Source organism: Natrix helvetica (assembly GCF_964273705.1).
Source record: "Natrix helvetica genome assembly, chromosome: 1".
In the NCBI taxonomy this organism is placed as follows: Eukaryota; Metazoa; Chordata; class Lepidosauria; order Squamata; family Natricidae; genus Natrix; species Natrix helvetica.
This window is the reverse complement of record NC_138548.1, coordinates 134,096,422-134,120,849: the sequence shown is the minus strand read 5'-3', so window position 1 is coordinate 134,120,849 and position 24,428 is coordinate 134,096,422. Positions and strand designations below refer to the sequence as shown.

The following is a 24,428-nucleotide window of genomic DNA, read 5'->3' as shown; positions in this document are numbered from 1 at the left end:
GTGGCCGTCAGATAAAGCCGTCCCCCAAGCGTCGGTGCGTCTCAGGGTTCTAAAGGAGGAAAGACGTGTTATGCTAATGAGAACTGCAAGGAACAGGCCCGCCAGTGGGAGGCGGCTAAAGCGATTCTCTCTAGCCGAGGTGTGGAGAGCACTGATTCTATTGGCTGGAAACGCTTGTGATCTCACAACCGTTGGCATAACAGCGCCATAAACGTTTCCGGTCGGGAGAGGAGGCTGGTGAGAGAGAGAGTTGATGCCGAGGTTAAATGAGTGTTTTTTTTAAGGGGGGGGGGAGGTTGAGCGGCCACGTCGTGCCCGCAATGAGCACTTTATGACGCGGACAGTTGCTGAAATGATGCTGGGACAGAGGGAGGGGAGAGGGAAATAACATGAACTGGCTTTTGCAAAGCTGACACGGGGTTACTAATTCCTTCGTTTTTCTTCATTTATGTCTCGCTTACTTTTATAAAGTGGCTTTTTTTAAAAAACAAAACCCTCAATCTCTCCCACAGTTAAGGCCAAGTCCCTGTGATCTGTGATTTTGTCAGAAGCTCGAGGGTGATTTAGCATTAGCTCCTTTGATTGTTGTTTTTTTTACCTCCACTACTTATATAATTCTGGGATTTGGGGTTGTCATCCGTAGCTATGTGTTCACCCAAATTTAACCTGTTCGGCTTCTTTTGAGATCACTCAGCGCTGGCTAAGTCCCGCCACATCCTTACATCCTTGAGATGGCTTTCAGTGGATTTCTTTCTTTGGCCCACCTTATCACACAGTCTTGTACAGGTAGTCCTTGATTTACAACCTTTCATTTAGTGACTGTTTGAAGTTACAGTGGCACTGAAGAAAGTGACCTAGGGCCGTTTTTTCACACAAGGGTTGTAGCCTTCTCCATCGTCCTGAGATCAAAATTGGAAGCTTGACAACTGCCATGTATTTATGATGGTCGAAGTATCCTGGGGTCATAGGATTGCCTTGTGCACCTTCTGATGACCAAAGGCAATGGGGAAGCCACATTCACTTTAAAATTTGTGTTACTAGCTTAACAACTGCAGGGATTCACTTAACTGTGGCAAGAAACATCTTAAAATGGGACAAAATTCACTTAACTTATATTCAAATCACATTATATTTCAATCATTTAACTGTCTCACTAAGCAACAGAAAGTTTGGATTCAATTGTGGTCATAGGTCAAGGACTATCGGTTCAGCAGTGGGCTTTAAATCCCCCCCCCTTCAGATGGTTTATACAGAGGTTATTGAATCCATTACAACCATGCAATTGAGAGAAACTGATGAGAAATCTCTTAGTGAACTTCATGGTCAGTGGGCATTTGAACTTGGATCTGTCCTGCCCAGTATCTCAATATTTTAATCTTGCTGGCTCTGGAGAGGATATAGTAGTAATCCCAGTATGGGTATGACTGCATGAGAAGCTTATTCACTGACTGCTAAACTAGCCATATGAGCTACGTTCATACAACATGCGATTGTGAACTAAAATATAATTGGCAAATTGTGGTCCAGGACTAATATGTTGGATGGCTATAGGTTATTCAAGGAAGATACTGAATTTGGAAAGACTGAGGTAAACATCTAAGATAAATAATAAAGCACTCTGTGTTCAGAAGTTTGTTTTCAACAAGGAAAGATAGAAATACTGTTTATGTTAGAAGTGATGTATTTTATTACACTAGTTTTAAGAACATAAAAGCTTTGTTGGATCACACCCAGGGCTTGTCTAGCTCAGTGTTGTCATATAGATGTTTATCAGATGTCATCCAAGTAGCAGTTGTAAAAGCATTAATCCTCTTCCCCTTTTTCTCCCTGCAGTTAGTAATTCAAGTTTGTTGTTGTTCAGGAGGTAGTGAACAGCTTTCAAAACTAGTATCCATCTTCTACAAGTTTGCACAACACAGCTTTAAACAGTGGGTCTAAATGGATGCCCATGTCTATTGCTCCTGTGTTCATAATTAAATCATGTGTTGGTTGAAAAGTATCCTATTGTCAGTCTTAAATCTTCAAAATTCAAAGAAAAATGTATTTCAGTAGAAACAGTAAAGTGTATGAATTAGATATTAAAATTAGTTTCTATTAAAATATCTTCCATGGAAATCTGATGTGGATTTTATTAGATGAAATCTATTTATTACATCTTGCTTAAACTATTGCTTGACATAAAATGTCACTTACTGAAGATAATTATCTTGAGTGACTTTTTCCTTTCTTTTTGTAGTTAATGTTACGTGAAATGAAGCCACTTCCTGTGGATTCTAGAATATTGTCTCTGACTGCTCAGATTACTGAAAGTCCTGATCAGGATATTCCTGTGCTGCTGCTAAAGTTAAAAGGTAAATTGAGATCTTATGTGTAGCACCATAAGGTAAAACTAAAGCCTTTTCTTGTGCTGAGCCTGCTATGCTATGTTTGAACAAGTTCAGTAGTCTGTTACTGTAGAGGTCTTTCCATTGGGGTTATTGGAAAGGACATTTGTACATACAGAATAGAGATTCTAGTATTAAAGAGAAGAAAGACTTGATGATTATGAATTACGAGGTTCTTTTGAATCTTAATACAATTGTTGTAAGGAGTGAATGTACTATTGGACGTGTTCAAGTTCTTACTTGTAAAATATTTTTTAAATAAGTTATATTTTTATAAAGACTTATGTGAATACATAAACCTCTAATTTTCTTCTCCCCCACCCCATTGTTCTAAATTAATCTGATTTTAATATGTGTTTTTAAATTACATGATCAATCTTTGTTTTGTGTAATAGTTGTGCAGGAAATGAGATGTTGGAAGGCAAATAAGGAAAAAGGGGGAAATAATGCTTGAGGCATTAAGATTGGAAACCAAGGGGAAGAAACGGAAGTTATTCATATATTTCTAAATTGATAGAATGGGCTCAGTTTATGCTTCATATGACATCTTGACCAGAGGTAGTATTCAGCTGGTTCGGACCAGTTTACCTGAACCAATAGCAAAATCGTGGGTGGAACCACCCACACGCCCCGACTCTATGCTGTCCTATTTAGGCACATATTAGAGGTTGGACGCATGCGCAGAAGGCGCGTGCGCAAGCAAAGCATATATGCGGAAAGCACACGCACAAAGCGTGCATGCGTGCATGGGGAGAACCAGTGGTAGCAAAATCTGCAACCTACCGCTGATCTTGATCCATTAATTAATCATGGGATGAGAATTAGAATGTGTTTCAGTATTTTTAAATCTAACAAAGAATTGTATGACATGAATTATGTAAAAAGCGAACCAATTATGAAGGACACACAATGCAAATTATATAGAGATCCAGGAATTAGTGAAAAGTTAGGAATTTGGTAGCATGTTTTCTCACAATTTTTTAAAAAAGTTGTAAGCTTCATGAAACCCATGCAACTGATAAGGCAAGCTGCAGCTCATGAAAGCTAATATCTTTTGATACCGTGTTTCCCCGAAAATAAGATAGGGTCTTTTTTTTTTTTGACCCCCGAAATAAGCACTTGGCCTTATTTTTGGGGAAGTCTTATTATTTTTGAGGTGCAGGAGGCGGCAAGTGTGGTCACTTCGTGGCTACTGATGTGTTGCAATATTTTCGGGGAGAGCTTATTTTCAGAGGAGGACTTATTTTAATGCATGCACTCAAAAGCCCAATTGGGCTTATTATCTGGGGAGGTCTTATTTTCAGGGAAACAGGGTAAGATGTTTTTCTCAGAAAAAGTATACCAGGCTTATAATAACTAGTATTGATCTGTTAGCAAATCAGATGAATGTTGGCTCAATATACTGAGCCATAATAAAATGGTCAGCCATATTTTAGCTGTGGCTCTGTTATGCAAACTCACTATAAATGGTGAATTTATAGTTCAGAGTATCACACAAGCCTAGAAAATCAGGTTTGGTAAATTAGGGTTATTTTAGTCATGGTAAGCATATTATGCAAATATGCTGAACAAAATGAGACAGAGAATAAACCACAGTTTCATTTCAGTTGGAGAAACCATCAGTTGCTAGAGGGCTGCTTTCCAGTAAAGGAAGTTACAGCCAAAGTTGGTTCATTTCAGCTGTGCAGAATAAGGAAGTCTTACTTTCTGATTACCAGAATTCCAACTCACAATTAGTCTCATATTACTGTATCATGGACACTGTGACATACCATATGTTCAAAGCATTTTCTCATTGGTTAAACAATATTTATTTACATTTCTACTACTTCTTGATTCACCAGTTTGATTTTTGTCTGCCTTCATTTTCTCTTTAAAATAACTTTTAATAATATATTTCTTTTTGATGTTAATTACATAGCTTGCTTTTTATATTTTATCTAACAACCGGTTGGTTGCCTGTACTCTAGCAACTGACTAGACAATGCATGATCTGTTAGATCTCTGTTTCAGAGATATTTCTTGACCAGATTTCTTAATATCTTCAACAATTGCAAAGTTTCTAATCTTTTTAAAATTCAGAGAGATATTCAGAGTTGTTATCTGCCTTGAAAATAGCCCTTTGAACTTATATAGCACAGTCAAACAGCAGTTGACCACTGGAAAAATGTTTTATGACATTTTGTGTGATGTTATAACCTGCTTTATGATATTGTTTGTGTCATAAAATATTTTATAACGTTTGTCAAATTTCAATTCTATGGACATTATAGGTCCCAGATTTTGGGTGCATTCTGTTAGTTATCCCATTTGGGTTTTCCCTATGGTGCATCTTTTCATCCAGTTACAGAAATCAGAGTTTTAGTAATATATAGATAAATGCTCCAATTTATTGCCTGATATTGTGTGTTTTGCTATGCTCCCTTCTGACCTGTCTAGCAGCCCTCTGTATTTGTTATTTGTAGAGGGATCCAAACCTAAGCAGTTCAATTTTTTTTCTTAGAAATTTTAACAAGTGCATCCCCAGGAAGTAATGAAACAAAGAAAATTAAACAAGATTTATACTACTGTGATCTAGTCCAGTACTGTCTACTAGTCCTTAAGCAAGATTATACAAAAGTGACTGGAGGATGGACTACTGCTGCCCAGATAGCAGAGATATTAAGGTAAAAATACTGCGGAGTTACACCGCTGTATTCCTGCTCTAGTAACTCTGAATTAGCCCACGGCTGTACTATTTGCAAATTACAGAAGGGATTTTTTTCCCCTTTTTCTTTTCAGTCAGTGTTGTGTAGGTCTTGAGGTGAAAACAGAACGTGAGAAGTTTTACAGTAAACTGCTTCCTTCTGCAATAGACAGCCTCCTCTTTTTGGGAAGGCGTTTGCAAGCACAATTTGTTCGGGCAATCAAGGTATTTGAGCCATTGTAATATCCTGACATACTAATACAGGCAGTCCTTGACTTAAAATAGTTCATTTAGTAACCATTCAAATAACAATACACTGAAAAAGTGACATTTGAAGGTTTTTCACTGTTGCAGCACTCCCATGCTCATGCTTGGCAAGTAGTTCGTATTTATGACTGTTGCAATGTCCTAGAGTCATATGATCATCTTTTGCAAAGTTGTCACAAGCAAAGTCAATGGGAAAATCAGATTCACAACATCTGTATTACAGTGATACACTTAACTGTGGCAATAAAGGTCGTAAAATGGGGAAAAATTCACTTAACAAATGTCTCCCTTAGCAACAGAAATTTTGGGCTCAATGTAAGTCGAGGACTACCTGCATAGAAAAATGTTGATATGGGCAGAAAGAGGGTTCCCACCTCTTCTAATACCTGGCCTAAGTGATTCTTACTAAGATATAATGTCTATGCTGTCAAGGTCAAGACAGTTACCAAAGCAGTGTATTGCCTCTTTTTGATAATGTATGATAATACTCTGCTTGACAATATGGACAAGTAAACTGTTGAACTTAGGTTGTTATGAAAATGCACCCACATATAGCTTCATTAATTGTTTATTCAGAGTAATAGAACAAAGAACGTGGAATTGTGGCAAATATTAGACCTGCCTCTGGCTGTAGGCAGTTGCAACATTGACAAGACAAATATTCTGCTGTTGTCTCTTTATGTATTGTTTTTCCTTTTGCAATGTATCTGTACTTACATTTTCAAATTGATGAGAGTAATCAATACATAATGCGGTAAATTCTAACAATTGTATTTGTCCATTTATTTGCATGTTTCTGATAAAACAAAGAACAGAAACTAATAAAACCGTATTTGCTTTGCAGTATTTTTATACCTGAAAAATACATACTACTAATAGATTTCACAAAATCCTCACACTGCATCTAATTTATAGCTGTGCAGATGTATAGTTTCTAATTCCAAAACACAATAAAAGTATTCCAGTTGATTTAGTATTAACATTTCTTCCTCCCTTAACACTTAACCAAATGTGTTATTTTAATGTCATATATCAGTTTTCAACCTAATTTGAATTACTACTCTCATCAGCCTCAGTATCATTCCTCATAGGAATCGTGAAAGTTGATGTCCAAAGCATATTGAAGGTCGCAAATTCAGCAAAAGTAAAAAATACACAACATTCCAAGTTTTTAAGATCATTGTGATGTACAGTACACTTTGGTGTATTAGTTATTGCTAAGAGACTTGCTGGATCCTGCAAAGAAATACCTTATACTTGGTTAGAACAGTTTCAGAATAATGAGGAAAAAGGTTATTTTCTTATTGTGCCTGTATTGTCACTTAAGTAGACCCCAGTCCTGCTTCTCTACTCCCTTTCTCAGTTTTAGAAGAATATTATCTTTTTAATAAATATAGCTTGAGGGTATAATCACTGTTTACTTTATGTGTTTCAAGAATTTTAATCATCAGTTTTCCTTTAAGGATGAAAAAAGGAATGAATTTCTACATTGCTTCAGGACGGTGACTGATGCCATCTGTTGGTTGTGTAGAGGTCACATCCATTTAGTAGAAAATGGTAAGAGAAGAAAAGTCTGGAAATTCATTGGGTATGAATGTTATTATGGTTTCTGATTCACCTGTGATCTGCATTTTGCTATTAGCTCCCACTCTCCTCCCCCGAAATGAAATTAAGCATAGATTGAACTTCTGTTTGAAATAGATTTCCTGTTTTTGCCCTAGTGCTTCAAAATAAACACTTCGAGCAATTGCTGACAACTGATGATGATGAAACAACAACCCAGACTCTGTCACTCTTGCAGAATATTTTAAGGACCAATAGGTAATTATATACTAAAGTATATCTTTTAACATTAAAAACAATTAGAGTGAAATTCATCCTAAAATATGACTAGTTCCTCTAGGTTAATTAGCTTTACATCTTCATAATTCTATATTCTTCGTTCTAAAATAAGAGATACAGTTTATAGCTATAGTTTAAAGATAGCATCCTCCCCCACTTTTTTTAAAAAAAATGGTGGACATGTTTGGCATGTTGGACAGGTGGAGGCTTTCACAAAATGAATGCTGAGAGAGGTGCTTCCCTATTCATGAAATGATTATTGCCGTGACGTAGCTGGATATAGAGCACCAGTTGAAAAAAAAAATGGTGCCTGCCAATACTGCCCTTGAGATATTCCTGTTATTTTTTCTCATTAGCTCTTGGGAGCCAATGTAGAATATTGGCAACTGAAGCATCAGGCATTCTTCAGCTACCTATTATTTCTGTGTTCACAGGATGCTCTTAGGACTCATTTGCAACATGCCACCTTCTGATTTATTGCATTTTTTAAATTGTAAAAGGCAGATGGGGTGGGGAGCCTGACATGCATCAAATAAATGGGTATTGGAGTCCCCTGACTTTCAAGTTGGTGGAGCCTCATTCAAAGGATTTAGTGTATTTTTATATTACAATATGGTTGGGGTTCTTCTAATCCTGCCCCATTTCCCATACACCAGTTGTATTCCAATATGATTTCCTCTCTCTCTGGTTTTCTCAGTAAAGCATTAGTTCAAATAACTGAAGAAGCCCTATACTTCCTTCTGGATGAACTTATTTACAAGATTTCCTCTACCACCAACCCTGCCAGAGGAAATGCAACTGTTAAACTGTTACTTTTGATCACAGAATCCAATGCCCAACTGGTTATCAGAGTGAATGCTCGCTACAAAGGTTTGTCCAAAAAATGTATTTGGAAAAATATTCTAGAATAATAAATGTTGGCATTGAACATTCCTTGGTTTAACTGTAATCCAAACAGTTTGTTACATGTATCGGTTCTCCAACTTTAGCACTCATGCTATTGATTGTAAAATGTATTAAATGGGCATTGTTTTGAAACAGTGAATATTTTGGGTGAAGTCCTGTAAAGGAATCTAGCATTGTGTATAGTAAAACAGGTATAATTGATGGGCGTAATATATGTCTTATATTGCCATAATCATATACTAAGAAAAGCAGTGGATATATTTATTTATTCAGTCAGTCAGTCAGTCATGCATTTATTATGAATGCATATTCTGCCTTTCACCTGCATTCAATGCAGAAGTTTTATTACCACGTCCTGTACAATGAATCCATTCATTATTTAAGCTTTTCTTTGGCTCTTTCACTACTTCTTGCCACTGGTGTACATTTAGTGTGGAACATTCTAACTTTTACCTTAGTATCTGTGCCGCTGGTAATTTATAATTGACATCTGTAGGGTGAACAAATAAGTACTTTTTCTTACCAAGTAGCATATTTATCTTAGCACATCTCATTTATTAAGGGCTACATACTCTTCTAAGCAAGCAATGGACTGGCAAAGGATTTGACAAGAATCTCAATCAATTGCTGGACTTGCTGGATGCAGAAAACTCCAGTTCTTGTGATCCACAGGTACGACACAGGTATACTGTGCGTTTTGTAGAAATAATTCTGTGTATGGTGGGGGTAGCTCATGTTAGATTTTACCAGTGTATTCATACGAGTTTCATAATTTATAATCTGGTCTCATAATTGGAATGTGGCTATGTGAAGGAGAACTATTATAGAAGCATTCTGAAATGGTAAGCTTCATTCTTCATAGGGAGTTTGCCATATCTCCAAGCCTGGATCAGATCTCCTAATTAGATTATAAACCAGCCTTGGTTTGAATGTAGACTAGAAAATTGTCAAATCAAATAAAGCTCATAGAGAATGTACATTCTTAACATCTACAACTGTTTAATTACTCATGCAATATAAAAATAAATAAGCTAATTTGTTGATTTCAGAGAATGCAGCAAGCAGCATGCTTGATCCAGGCATTTTGGCGAGGATATCAGACACGAAAAAGATTAAGGCAGCTTCCAAAAGTGATAACTATCTTGCAAAGAAAATTTAGGTAAAACTATGGGTTTTTTTAATTGAAAACAATGTTGTCTTGTTAAAATGGCTTGGAAAGTAAAGCTACAATATAAGGATTTTCCAGACTTCCCATCTGGCCAGGGACATCAACATAGGTATATATTTACTGAATAAAATCTCTATGTGTATGTTTCTTTTTAACTTCAAAATATCCCCAAGCTTTGAGCAAATAAACTTGTATGTAAAGTCACAATAGACATAATTTCTCTGTGTTGCTCTTCTAAGAAGAAACTTGCTTCTGTAGAATTAGATAAGATTGAAGAAATTAGATTAGAATTTATTCATTCCCTTCTGTATTCATGCATTGTCTGAGGCTTATACATTTTTTTTCTATTTTTTAAAGTTTATTTACCGGTATTAGATTTATACGCTGCTCATCTTATCTAGAGGCGACTTTTGTTAATACTACTATGATTAATTCCTTTCTTTGCATTCAGTATTTGCAGGTGTACTGGTAAAGATATGGTGCTGAATTCCAATTATTGTACGACTTTATATCCCAATTAATATTTATTTGTTAATGTTTTTTTATCGTGTGTGCACTATGCTATACCATTACCCTAATTTATTTATAAAAATACAAAAAGTTCTTAATTGGTACTTGTTTGAGGAATCCACTAGAGGGCAGATTTCATTCATGGATTTTCAACCCTGCAGATTATTTTCAAAATGAAAATTCCATGCTTCATTGTTAGACTACACTATATAAGGTATAAATTACATTGCCTGATCCCAGCATGCATACATAAATAATTTGTATATATCTATGTGCATTTTAGTCACTCTTGACTCCAGGGGCCTGCCTAAACTAATCCCTGCAGTTTTCTTGGTAATATTTTCAGGAGTGATTTGCTCTTCCAATTTTCCTGGGCCGAGATAGAGAGTGACTGGCTCAATCAACCATCTGGCTTTATGCCCTAGGTAGAATTAGAACTCATGGTGTTCTAATTTCTTGACTGGTACTTTAATCACTATGACAAAATGACACATTCATATACGGCTGGGTGGGTGGGTGGGTAGGGGTGGGTGTAGTAAAAGAATGCTCTTGTTTACTCCTTTTGTGATTCTTAATTGCCATTGATGAAAACAGCTAAAGAAGATCTTGTTTTTAGATTCAACTACCATATTTTTCAGAGTTTCAGATGCACTGGAGTATAAGACGCACCAAAGTTTTGAAGAGGCAAATTAAAAAAAAAAGTTTTTGCACTCCGCAAACCTCCCAAAAACGGCCCTTTTTTTTCCAAAAAAAGGGGGCATGAATAGCCCTTAGCAGGCTTGTAGAGTGCTCCTGGAGGGGTGGGGGGCAAAAAATGAGCAAAAAGTGGCCTGTTTTTCACGAAAACGGGCCTGTTTTTTTGTCAAAAAAAGGGCATTAGGAAACTTATACAGTGCTGCTGGGGGGTGGGCAAAATTGAGCAAAAAATGGTCCGTTTTTTGCTCATTTCTGCTCTCCCAGTCCCCAGGAGCTCTCTGAAAGCCTCCTACTAGCTATGCACGGCTGTTTTGGTGAAGGGGGCGGGGTTTTGGGAGGCAAAAAATGCTGTATTCAGTGTATAAGACGCACACAGATTTTCATCCTCTTTTTTGACTACTCCGAAAAATATGGTAAGTAAACTAAAGTTTAGTATCACATACTAACATACTTCATTAATACTATAAAATAATATGGGATCAGAGGAAGACCTGCCCATGTCTTCAAAATGGAAGGGCAAGGAGGGCAGGAGTCTAGGCAGTCGCTGATGAGTTTATTTTTGATATTCAGAATTTGGAATAGGTACTAAATTGGGGCCTGAAAAAAACCCAAAAGAATGACTAGAGCAGTGATGGCTAACCTTTTCTGGACCAAGTTCCCAAAGTTCACGTGCCTGAACCCCCAAAATGCAATACACGCAGCCCCTGTGCATGAGCCCCGCCACCATACATGTGTGCCCCAACCCCATGCACATTCAGCCCCCCGTGCATCCATGCATATCCCCCCACCTGCGCCCCACTCCCTGTGCTTGCACGGCAGAGACCCAACAACCAGCTGGCTGGTGGGAGGCATGCTCACATGCATGGTGAAGCTGAACTGAGGCAATGGCTTGTGTGCCCATAGAGACGGTGCTGCGTGTCATCTGTGGCACGCGGGCCATAGGTTTGCCATCATGGACCTAGAGATTGCAAAGTTAATCAAGAATAATGCTGTTCCTTTAAAAATAGCCCAGACCTCCCCAAATAAAAAAGATTCCCCAAAATATGGCTTTGTCCACTCTGGGGGACTTGTTTTGGCTATGTCTTGTGGAGCAAATCTATTTCCTTTTTTCTTCCATCAGGCAATTAAGAGTGAATGTCAGTAATACACTAAGAAACAAATAGCATTGCAATAGACTGGTTTTGAAGGGGCTGAATTGTCCTTAACTGATTAAAGGAGTTTAAACAGAGCTGAATGGCCACATCTCAGGAACACTATAGTAATAGGCAGGAAGCTGGACTTCATGACGTTTGAAGTCCCTTAACTCTTTCTATCGACAAATGGCTAGCCAACTTTGGTTTGTGGAAGAACAAATGGCAGAAATTCTCATGACTTTGGCCTTAAACGGTGCTAAAACTGGAAACAGTTTAAATGTTGAAAATGGCATTTTCAGTGTTTTTTTTTAATTGTTTATAGAGCTAAAAGAGAACAGGAGTTGCAAAGTTTAAGAAGACAGAGAGAAGAAGAACACCTCCGTCAACAACTACAGCTTCAGAGACAAAGAGCCATGAGGCTGTTTCATGAACGACAGCTGACACTATTGGAAATTGTTCATGCAGGTATAGTTATTATAGGACCATGAAGAACTATTATGGGACAGGTATCTCATTTTCTTTAATTTGGATTTTTTTGTCTTTGCTTTGTTCCCCAAAGTGACATCATTGATGCTCTAAAGGACTTTTATACTTTATGATGGATCTATTATCCAAGGAATAAGGCAAAATGTGTTGTAATTTGTATCTAGTAAAAAGTTGACTAACAAAAGCATAATTCAGGATAGATACATTAATATGTATACAAATCATACGGTACATGTTGTATTTGGTATAAGAGCTTATCTACATAATGCACAAATAGAGGGTGGGGCTAGCATAATAATGTATTATCAAATATTTATTATAAATGAAATTACTTCACATCTGTAATAATCATGTTATATTTCCGGACCTGTCATATTAAAACTTAGACTTCGGTTGATGTCTCTGGGTAGAGTACAAATTGGGGCTATATCAATTCTGAGATGTCATATTGTGCATATACATGAGGTAGCAGTTAAACTTGCTTTGCTGTGCAAGTAACTATAGTGGTTTTCTGTTTAAAATGATCGTGCAAGTAACTATAGTGGCTTTCTGATTAAATAAAAAGTTTTACTCTAACCCTGCATGGTTTCTCTTCTGCAACTTTCATCTAGTTGGAATGAAATTCAAATCTCTCTGCTTGTGTGAATTCTGATTTTCTAATAATGAATATACGCTCTTTATCTCCCAGGTCAAATAGATAAGCATATGCATGAAATGAAAGAGAAAGCAGCCTTAACTATCCAAAGATACTGGAGAGCATTTAAAGCAAGGAGAAATTTTCATCAGGAAAAAAGAAATCTCAAGGAATATAAAGCAGCTGTCCTCATTCAGAGAGCGGTCAGTATACAAACCAACTGTTGGCATAATACAAAACATTTTGCATATGTGTATATATATATATATATGTGTGTGTGTGTGTGTGTGTTGTATTTGTGCTGATAAATAAATAAAGGGAGACTAGTATAGATCTATTTCAAGCTGTTTAGCTCTCATCAGCTAGCCATACCCTTACTGGGATTTGAACCTGGGCATACCAGGGGTTGTAACACAAATACACACACACACACACACACACACACAAACATATAGATATATAGATATATAGATATATAGATAAATAAATAAATTCAGGCCCTCCAATGCATTTTCTAACTTAAAATTTTAAGATGTTCATGGGACACAGCTATCTACAAAAACCTAAGCATTAAAAGCAATGTTTCAGAAAGTCTGGTCTGCAAGACTTAAATTGGAATAGTATTTCAATGGCAGATTTAAAACTATTCTTGTTTTTATAATCTTGCTACTACTTCAATTATGGTCTAAACTACCATGGGTTTTTTCAACCAGATTGTCAGTGTTGAAGTAATCCTTGTTCTATCATTATCTGCCTGAAAAAAGATTCAAGAGAAAGAAAAAACTTCCTGTGATTTTGTCACAACTTTTAGCAGCAAAAATGCTGCTGTAGAAACTAATTAGGGAAGAAAATATTGAGGTACATTGATTCTTGGTGTCTTTTACCAAGGATATTATTTTTTATGGGCTTATGGACTTCCTATTTAGTGCATTGGCCAAAGAAAAGCCTAAATTTAGTATTTCTTCTTCCATCCAATAATATGCAGCAATTCTAAATCTAATCTCTGTAATTGCTTCATGGTTCAAATCAGTCTCTTCTTGATGTCTTTTTTAAAAAGTATGAAGGCTCAACTTCAGCTGTAATGTTTGCTTACCAGTTCAATTTCAGGCCTTACTAGAGTGAGTCGTAAGAGTGAGACTTATCCATTGAGGGCTTATCATGGCCAGCATTACAGGTTCCATCTCCTTTCTCATGAATGAAGAGGGTGTAGGGAACACTGCTGGGTCCAGGATGTGACAGTTATTTTAGGAAGATATTACTAAAAATATTAAAACATATGTTGCTGTTTAAATGTGATCCATCAAGATTAGTTTGCATTGAAGGCAGAGATGATGCAACATTTCTTTTTCTAAAATGTCCATGTTCACTAAGACGGCATAAGAGCCGCAGTGGCGTAGTGGTTAGAGTGCAAGCTACTTCTGCTGATCACCGGCTGCCAACAGTTTGGCAGATCAAATATCACAGGGTCAAAGTTGAGTCAGCCTTCCATCCTTCTAAGGTCGGTAAAATGAGGTCTCAGATGGTTGGGGGCAACATGCTGACTCTCAGAGAGGGCTGTAAAGCACTGTCAAGTGGCATAAAAGTCTAAGTGGTGTTGCTATTGCTATTTCATGAACCTACCCTATGTAAAAATTAAAATTGTGTAAAGAGTTAATTTTTATTAATATTTTGTTTCAATAAGGTGCTTAAATTCTTGGAGAAGAAAAGAAGAAAGGAATCTTCTCTCTGGAAGCAGCCTGAATCTCTTTCGGATGAACAGAGGATATTGTTGCAGCAAAAGGTGGAAAGCTATATCAAACTGCACCCAGTAAGTCGTCATTACACTCCTATCCCTTGGATGGTCTCATACGTGCTTTTTACTTCAAAAGGCAACTGGACTGTTTTTTCCTTGAGGCAGAAGAAGAAAATGTTTTGCTTCTCACCCAAGAAGCTTTGGGCCTTTGAAGCATTCCAGTCATATGACTACATTTTACAATGGTTTTGCTGAAAACGGGCATTTACTTCTGGTTTCTGCACCCATAGTAAACTATTGGTTCACTTAAGGGCCATGGATTCAGTTAATGACCACTGTGATTTGCTTAATGACCTTCAGGTTGGTCATGTGATTGACCCATTTAAAACTATCAAGAGTTACTATCATGATAGGCAGGTTCCATTACAGTCATAACGTGAGGACTCCCTGCAGTAGCTTTACAGCATTGTCTTCAAATCTTGAAAAGTTATAATTTATGTACATATTTTCCTTAATTCTATTCCCTTTACCTAATAAAACATGCCAATAATGCGTAAATTTTTATAGCTATGTAAACTGAAACTATGCTATGGATAATCTGCTTTGCTTTTAGTTTATGAGAAACATAAAATATTTGGTAGGGTTGTTTGGGTCTTTTCTTTAATCTAATAATAGCAAGTTGCTTCTTCCTGAATCTTAATTAAGAAACTAAATTAATTCAGTGATGGATCAATGGCTTCAGAGAGAAAACATAGAGAGAAGCTCGGTGATTAGATTTACCAGTTCCCAAGGAATGCAAATGTTGTGCTGTAGACCCTTACAAAGGTTTGAAGCTGATAACCGTTAATGGTGACAGAGACGGTAATTTTTCTTCAGGCTTCTGCAATGTCAGAAGAAATGAGCAGAGAACTTCATCATCAAGCCCAGGAAAAACTAGCCCACTATATGCTGAGAAAAAGAAAAGATCAGAAAGCAAAACAACATCGAGAGGCTTTGCTAGCCCAAGTTCACACAGATGTGGATCAATTGTTAAGTATGTGTCTATCTTATTTTGGTTTTGCATAGATTGTCTTCCCAGGTTAGCTCTGATGTGGTGATTAATATCACAACTGAATTTATCCAAATAGACACTATTACTTCACCCAGCTTGAATTTTCTTCAGAGATCATCATTGCTGTGTAAATTATTAATTCACATAGCCTCTTGATGTTTAAGTATTATGGTTCTAAAATTCTATTTTTTCACATTGACCATTATCCTAGCCCTACCCATGCACTTGGAGGTGCTGAGAGAATTACTGTGAACATTTTGGCAAAAATAACATATGCTTTCATTTTGCAGTTTGAGCTAATGTTTTCACATGCACATATGATCTTAGCACTTCTATTCTGGAGGAGACTAGAGAACCCATAGATACATACATCACATATCTTTCATTTATTTAATAGAGTGATGGTTCCATTCTGGCACATGTATCTGTATCCAGTCCCTGCGATTACCGTATTTATCGGCGTATAACACACACTTTTTTCCCCGAAAAATAGGGGGCAAATGATGTATGCGTGTTATACGCCGATATAATGTTAAGAAGCCATGTTTTTACAGTTTAATACGGCCCTTTAACAGCCCTCCCTGCTCTATGTAAATGCAGCCCGCCCACGGCAAGCAGAGGACCTTTCAAATTTCTCTCCCACCACCTCCGTTTCGCGCTTTTCCTTTCCCTTTTCCACCTTCAAGCTCCGTGCTCGCTGGAGGAAAAGGGGAGTGGGGGGGGGGATTTCCGAGTTCCAAAAGCAGAAGACCTTTCAAATTTCTCTCCCACCACCTCCGTTTCGCGCTTTTCCTTTCCCTTTTCCTCGTTCAAGCTCCGTGCTCGCTGGAGGAAAAGGGGAGTGGGGGGGAGATTTGCGAGTTCCAAAAGCAGAAGACCTTTCAAATTTCTCTCCCACCACCTCCGTTTCGCGCTTTTCCTTTCCCTTTTCCTCCTTCAAGCTCCGTGCTCGCTGGAGGAAAAGGGGAGTGGGGGGGGGATTTCCGAGTTCCAAAAGCAGAAGACCTTTCAAATTTCTCTCCCACCACCTCCTTTTCGCGCGCGCGCACACACAGGAAAAGCAGACACGCTGGAGGGAAAGAGGAAAGAAGGCAAGCAGGCAGGAAGGAGGCAGAAGGAAGGAGGGAAGGATGGAACTGGAAGGGAGGCAGGGAAGGAGGGAGGGAGAAAGGAAGGATAGGAGGATAGGGAAAGAGGAAAGAAGGCAGGCAGGCAGAAGGGAGGGAGGTGCAAGGAAGGAAGGAAGCATAGATAAGCAGGAGGGAAAGAAGGCAGGCAGGCAGGAGGAAAGAGGAAGGAGGGAACTGGAAGGGAGGCAGGCAGGAGGAAAGAGGAAGGAGGGAACTGGAAGGGAGGCAGGAAGGAAGGGAAGGAGGAAGGGAGGGTGGAAGGAAGGATAGACAAGTAAGAGGGAAAGGGGAAAGAAAGCATCTGAATGTACTAAACACGAGTCTTCAGGGAAAAGATGCTTCAAAGTTCTTTATTTGAAATTTAATTTTTTTTCCTGAAATTTCCCTCTTAAAATGAAGGTGCGTGTTATACGCCTGTGTGTGTTATACGCCGATAAATACGGTATCTGGCTGATAGGCAGAACAGCAACAGGGCAGTGCATCACCTTGGTATATATGCTGCACTTGATGGCCCTGAAAGCCAGTTGGACTTTCAGCCCAACTCACCTCACAGGGTTGTTGTAGAAAATAGGAGGAGGAAGGTGTGTTGGATAGGTTTAGCTCCTTGAGTTATTTGTAAAGCAATAAAAGTGGGATATAAATAAATTTATATTATGTATTATATGTACGTATGTAATGTGTGTATATGTGTATACACACAGACATACATTTGTGTTATATATATATTGGGTGAAGAGTGGGTGTCTATAAAAGAAGCCTTGACAGCTATCCAGAACAAACACAACCCCCCTAAACACATCCTGGACCTGACCAACCACTGCCTAACTAACACATGCTTCATCCATAATGGACAAAGATACAAACAGATAGAAGGAGCACCCATGGGATCATCCCTCTCACCCGTCATCACAAATGTACACATGGAACATTTTGAAACTAACGCCTTAGATAAATCTGAATACATACCCAAACTCTGGCTTAGATATGTTGATGACACTTTCGTGATTTGGCCACACGGGAAAGAAAAACTGGACAACTTCCTCACACATCTCAACAGCCTACACCCCAAAATACAATTCACTATGGAAATAGAAGCAAACAACCAACTTCCCTTTCTGGATGTCCTAATCTACAAAAAACCCAATGGCTCCCTAGGACACACCATCTACTGGAAAAAAGACACACACCAACCGCTACTTAAACGCACAATCCCATCACCACCCTGCACAGATCAACTCCGTAACCAAGGCCCTCATCTCCAGAACCAAATGCCTAGCCGACAAAGACCACCCGAAAACTGAATTACACACTCTCACAAATGTATTGATGTCCAACAGATTCCAAAGAAAAACAATTACCAACCTAATCCAAAGGGAGACTCCCCCCAAGAACCGAGACACAGAATAGGACAACGGCATCGCCTTCCTCCCTTACATCAAAGGCATCACAGATAAAATCAGCAAAATTCTCCACAAACATAATATCAAGACAGCCTTCAACACTGACCAAAAAATAGCCAACATCTTAAGAAACCCCAAAGACAAAATCCGGCTAGAAAACCAAGGAGTCTACGAAATACCATGCAAAATCTGCCCTGCAACATACATAGGACAAACGAACAAGAGAATAAATGCACTCATTGCAGAACACAAGAACGCAGTAAGAAAAAAAGAAAAAACGTCCTCCCTTTTCCAGCACGTTAAAGCTACAGGACATGAAATTAATTTTGAAGGAACCAAATTAATCTCCAAAATTGAACACTTCATCAAGAGAATAATTATGGAAGCTATTGAAATAGAGAAACACCCCCACAACATGAATAAACGTCACGATACCTCCCGCCTACCAGACATCTGGAGACCAGCCCTAGTCAACATACGAGCCCCACCCATTACCCAGGCCGTTACAACACAAAACAACAACGGACACACAGCCAGCACCAATCTACCAATCATGATACATCCATACATCCAATCAATCCACTTACTGAAATAAAGCCAGCACTCCACACACACACACCAAGATTTATAGAAAGACGGCATATATATATATATATATATATAGGTATGTATTTGTGTTACAACTCCTGGTATGCCCAAATATGGGAGGGAGCTCACTACTCCCCCTTTCTGTCCTTTCGGCTCATTACAGAGGACCATCCAGGCAGAAAACCATATTTTTATTTTTAATGTTGCCTTTTTATATTTGTGTTGTATTTGTGCTGATAAATAAATAAAGGGAGACTAGTATAGATCTATTTCAAGCTATTTAGTTCTCATCAGCTAGCCATACCCTTACTGTGAATCGAACCAGGGCTGTATTGCATATTAGGCCGGTGTAATTGCCACTAAGCCACAGGCACTCTTCCTTATCAACTAAGCCAGGGAAATATGATAAATAAATCTTTGGGCATACCAGGGGTTGTAACACAAATACATACCTATTTCCCTGGCCTAGCTGATAAGGAAGAGAGCCTGTGGCTTAGTGGCAATTACACTGGCCTAATATGCAATACAGCCCTGGTTCGATTCCCAGTAAGGGTATGGCTAGCTGATGAGAGCTAAATAGCTTGAAATAGATCTATACTAGTCTCCCTTTATTTATTTATCAGCACAAATACAACACAAATATAAAAAGGCAACATTAAAAATAAAAATATGATTTTCTGCCTGGATGGTCCTCTGTAATGAGCCGAAAGGACAGAAAGGGGGAGTAGTGAGCTTCCTCCCATATTTGGGCATACCAGGGGTTGTAACACAAATACATACACACACACACACACACACACACACACACATATATATATAGTGTTATAGTGTTAGTGTTATAGTGTTATAGTTATAGTTATATTCATATTTATATTTATGTTTATATACATACATACATATACATATACACACACATGCATGCATGCATACATATACACACACATACACACACACGTGAAACTCGAAAAATTAGAATATCATGCAAAAGTTCATTTATTTCAGTAATGCATCTTAAAAGGTGAAACTAATATATGAAATAGACTCATTACATGCAAAGCAACATAGTTCAAGCGATGATTTTTTATAATTGTGATAATTATTGCTTACAGCTCGCTCTCCCTCCCTCCCTCCCTCCCTCCCTCCCTCCCTCCCAGGTTATATCATAATTTTGTTCTTTCCTTAAGCTATGCTTTCTAAGTTCAAACCAATAAATTACAAATTCATACTTTTTTTAGCAAGAAGTCCACAAGGTAGTTGTAGTTATTGATCTTTCTCTAATCAAACAAATTAATTTTGCCATTTCTGCTAGTTCAGCATGTCTAATATTTTCCACAATATTCTTCAGAAACAACACTAGAGGCTTTTTGTGTTAGAAAATTCAAGTGATACTTTCCCCATGAGAATAATTTATGGACAGTTTTGTGATTATATTACTTGTCGACAACAAGGAAACACTCTGTTATTAGTCCCATCCTTAACTATTGCTTCCATGTAGAAATTTTAACCTGTAAAATAACCAATGTTGTTTAGGTCTTCAGATTCGCCTTTTAAAAGGTTATTGTTTTGCCTCTATCATTTTTAGTCTTCCCTAAGTTTGATCTCTACTTCCAAACCATGTTCTTATAACATTGCATTATTTTCATCTAAGATAAGACATAATAAATAATTGGGGCAGGTGGAGAGCTTAGACACCTTTTTATTGTTTTCTACCACAAAATAAGTAATAATATGTACTATACTATACTTTAAAAGGATTGGCTGCTAAAATTCAATTGGACTCTAAAACCTGAAAAATTGGTTTCAGATTAAATGTAGTTTATTCTAATCTTTTAAAGCAATCCAAGTTGTGATCATAAATGAATCTTATGATAGCAAATTATGTATGTTACACATAAACTCTTATTTATATACAATTTCAACCTTACTTCAAACTGCCAAGAAAAACCATTATGATTTTTATTTATTTTGATCTGGACAACCACTAATTTCTCGTCATTAAATGCTTGTCTCTGTTGTCTTTGGTTTCTTTCCTTTCACGTGTGATATGTAGCATGCACTTTACTTGTTAGAACTTCTGTGCTTCTGTGTACTTTAGCTGCATTGCTCCTATATGTATTTCCTATTGCGTCATTGTAGGATGCTACTTTGAAAACAAGATGATAAAAACTGCAAATGAAGAGAAGGTTAACCAGTTTTAAAGAATGATATGTATTTTTGCCGCAGGTGCTCCAAGTCTCTCAGAATGTACCATGAGGGATCTGAATGTCTTTATGAGCAGATCAGTTCCTGTGGTAGCTAAAGCCAAACAATCCCATAATACAATATTAAAATATATGCAGTGGCCCTGGTGGAAGAAACTTGAAGAAGACTTCTTTAAAGAAGAGGTTGATTCGGTGGATCCTACAACTGCTGAACTGGAGACTTTGTTCATTGGTGGAAGCAGAGCATGATAATTATAGAACATATTCTAATGAAGTAATTGTGCACTTTTTCTTACATGATTTCCCCCCAAAATGTATTGGCTATTATCTACTGAATTCATAGTAGAATTCTACATTCCAGAGATTGAATTCTGTGTAGAAAGTCTGAATTTGACTGCTCAGATAATTTCACATGATCTGTAGAAGTGTATTGTATACAGTTTTATACACTAAGAATTGTATAATTTTGACTTTTTAAAATGACATTTAAAATTGGATGCTGTAGATTTAGAACTATGGGTACACAGAATAAACAAGGAGGGAGATCCCAAATTACCATAGATGTATGCATATGTGTTGGGGAATAGCTTTTCTTGTGAATAATCACCCTGTGTTCATAATATGGAGTCTTTCTGCCTTTTTAAATGTTAAGACAGCATCTGAATTTGAATATAAGCATCTTGGCTGTGTGCCCTTTCCTACATGTGCTTGGTGATTCCTCAACTCCTCTCATAGACACAGAAAAGCTCTATTCTTTTAAAAGACAAAAACAGAATTCCAGACTTGTGAAGCAAGAGGTTTCCGTATCTAAGCTAGGAAAATAAATAAGAGTGTACTGAATCTCCCCAGCAGGATTCAGATTATTTTAAATCCTTTGTTACAGAAATCAGTAATTGCTCTAGTTAGACATTGCATTGTTTTAATTTCTTCTGCCTGATTTAAAAGCCTTGTTCTCTCCCCTCCTTTATTTCTGCACATTTAGGACATTCTGAGGAATTTCAGACTGAATTCAAGATTTACTTAATATCTAGGATGATAACAAATTTTCAAAACCATCTCTTTCCCAAGATCTCTAATTGTAGTCAACTGGGACCATGTTGTGTTTGCTCAGGGTAGTGAATGTGTTTTTGTAGATCACATTCATATATCTTTTGGGTTACTTCAATAAACATCTTTTTTTAACTTTGTTGTAATTGATTTATATCCCAAAAGGAGAGGGAAAGATTGTAGCTGATAGTCAGAGTCACTTGTATTACAAGACATATTATAGAAATTATTTAACTTTGTTCCATGTTGTCTCTTATTTACCAGAAAGGCAGTACAGGTTGTAGAGCCTCTGTCATTCTCATAAAATTGAGTTTAGGGGGAGGACACCAAAAGAGACACTGCCTGGAAAATAGATGGTGACAGAGAAACTTCCAAATTTGACAGGATATTTAGGTTAGTGTTAAGGGGCAGAAAAACTCTTTCATGCTACTGAAAAATGGGGACACACTTTTCTTGTGTAGCTATTAGAAGATATTTTGCAGTTTGTTAGATTCCAAGACTTGTGCCAAAGGCTACGGAAGTCATCTCAAGCACTCCTGTAAATGGGATCCATCTATCTGCTTGAGCTCAGGACATGAGAAGTACAAGCTGGGGTGGAATTTAAGAGAATAGAATAGAAGAAAGAGGAGAAAATTAAAGTAATAGAGCTATAAAAAAACTGGGGAAGAATTAAACGTGCCAGTTAGAGTGTAGAGTATCCTCTGCAACAAGTCCAACGCTCCCAGAAGTGTCAATAGAAAGGTTTTCAGAATACAGGGAAAGTAGGGATGCATGCCACTTCTACAGTATTTTGAAGATCCATGCCTAAAATGTCAGGGAAACCTTAGTATACACATTTTTGAGACTAGGTTCCCAGATCACTATCCTATGAAGTGGTTTGGCTGTTGTAAGAAACTTTGCACTCTTCAAGACTATGGTGAAATCCTAGATAGGAGTGCTGTCAGAAAGTATAAAACAAAGTTTGGACATTGTAATGGAAATGCCCATTTGCTCACAAAGTATAAAATATCTGATGCAAGTATATGGGAGCCAATATAGTCAAGGTCATTAAGTCATTAGGATTTAAACAGTTCATGACCTAACTATCTGACCAGATTTATGATGAAGTCATTCTAATGGGACTTAATGGATGGTTCATAAGCTGGCAACCCTCTTGGTGATGTGAAAACAGGACAATGCATCCATCCTAAGACATTTTTAAGGTGGGAGGAAATCTAACCAGTCAGGATTAATAGAGGCTATAGAACACCTACCACTAGAATATCCTACCAAAGCACTATCTGATCGACTGCCACCAGCAGAGGGCAAAAACATCCAAAATCTTCAAATTTGTGAAAGTGGGACATATCAACAGAGACTGCGAAAGCCCAACTAAACTAAGCTGAACTTAAAAGATATGAGAAAAAAAAACCCTTTCCAATCTAGACTTCCCTAAATTCAGTTCTAGATGCTACTCCAGTCATGAATGGAGTTCATGTGATAGAAGATGAGTATATAATGGCCTGAAGAGATAGTGGAGCCATGATCTCTACTATAATGTAAGTTCATCACTTGTCAAAAACCAACATTCAGTCAAGGTCTTAGTTGAGTTTTAATGCTGTTTGCAAGGGGATAATGGAAATTCCATTTTTAATCCCCCTTTCAGTGCTTAATTAAAGGTCCCATAGTGTCAGTAGACGTCTCCTTATAAGACCTATTTTTCATCAATATGAACTTGATTTGCTATTCTCCAGTGCTAGAAAAGTTATTTAATCTGTGAAGAACCACATTATGTAATTAATAATTGTCTCTTGGCAACTATATAATCCACACAACCATAATTGCATTAAGTTCATTCCAGCCAAACCCAATGCAAATAAAGTAATGGTTCTTAATATAAAGATGGGCCACTGAAAAATTAATTTCCCTTACATTTTGAATTATGAAGTTATAAATAATCTCCAAGATAGGTACACATGATGAAATTTAGGTTTACCTGTAATTTGGTAACATAGTGGTTAAGATGCCCATCATCCTATCACAAGGTTACTAAGTAAGTGCTTAATATTTCTATTAAACACTATAAACCCATCAATCCCTGTGGCAGTCCTGTTTCAGCCAAAATCCTTTTCCTTTCAAGACCAAACTCCTTGGTCTTTATTCTATACCAGCTTGCTAAACAGTCAGGCATCTGATTTTTCTCCATTTGTTATTCTTTTTAAAAATTTATCAGTGCAATATCATGAAATTAATTGATTTGTATTTGCATTTTACTGTTTCATTTAAGCAAAGTGATACAAAGTCTTTTTGCTGCAACTTATTGCAGAATGCAAATCCTACAGAGCATAATTTGATGACGCAGGAAGCACAGTTATAAGAGAGGGAAATAATTCAGTGATGTGCATTTATTGAATCATTAGCAGCTTCAGATTCTAGCCAAACAATTTCTTCTCCTTCTCCTTCTTTGAATAAAGTGCTCAATAAATACAGTCTACAGAAAACCTGGTATAAGAAAAATCTTCAAATACTAACAAGTCAGAATCCCGGGTATGATAAAATATACTGAGTGCACCCTCAAAATACCTAGA

At 37.4% G+C, this 24,428-nt stretch overlaps 1 protein-coding gene across 3 annotated transcripts; it reads left to right on the top strand.

The window, feature by feature from the left end:
* The first annotated feature begins 58 nt into the window (after positions 1-58).
* IQCB1 (IQ motif containing B1) lies at positions 59-21,996 on the top strand. 3 transcript variants are annotated; one of them, XM_081939690.1, is made up of 15 exons: positions 59-261; positions 2,237-2,351; positions 4,888-5,050; positions 5,166-5,295; positions 6,801-6,894; positions 7,059-7,158; positions 7,877-8,049; positions 8,648-8,757; positions 9,135-9,244; positions 11,915-12,057; positions 12,767-12,915; positions 14,394-14,519; positions 15,321-15,477; positions 20,837-21,088; positions 21,797-21,996. In XM_081939690.1, the coding sequence occupies exons 2-14, from the start codon at positions 2,240-2,242 to the stop codon at positions 21,061-21,063; spliced, it is 1,794 nt and encodes a 597-aa protein (XP_081795816.1). In that variant the 5' UTR covers positions 59-261; positions 2,237-2,239; the 3' UTR covers positions 21,064-21,088; positions 21,797-21,996. The 3 variants fall into 3 exon arrangements, with proteins under 3 accessions (XP_081795816.1, XP_081795815.1, XP_081795814.1); XM_081939689.1 differs by having other exon boundaries at positions 59-237; positions 20,837-21,996; XM_081939688.1 differs by having other exon boundaries at positions 20,837-21,996.
* The last annotated feature ends 2,432 nt before the right edge of the window (positions 21,997-24,428 follow it).

Excerpts from the sequence above, each read along its gene's own strand:
- IQCB1 (XM_081939689.1), top strand. The coding sequence starts at position 2,240 with ATGTTACGTGAAATGAAGCCACTTCCTGTGGATTCTAGAATATTGTCT. Across the intron at positions 5,051-5,165 it reads CAGATAGCAGAGATATTAAG|TCAGTGTTGTGTAGGTCTTG; the intron begins GTAAAAATACTG and ends TTTTCTTTTCAG. Across the intron at positions 8,050-8,647 it reads AGTGAATGCTCGCTACAAAG|GGCTACATACTCTTCTAAGC; the intron begins GTTTGTCCAAAA and ends TCATTTATTAAG.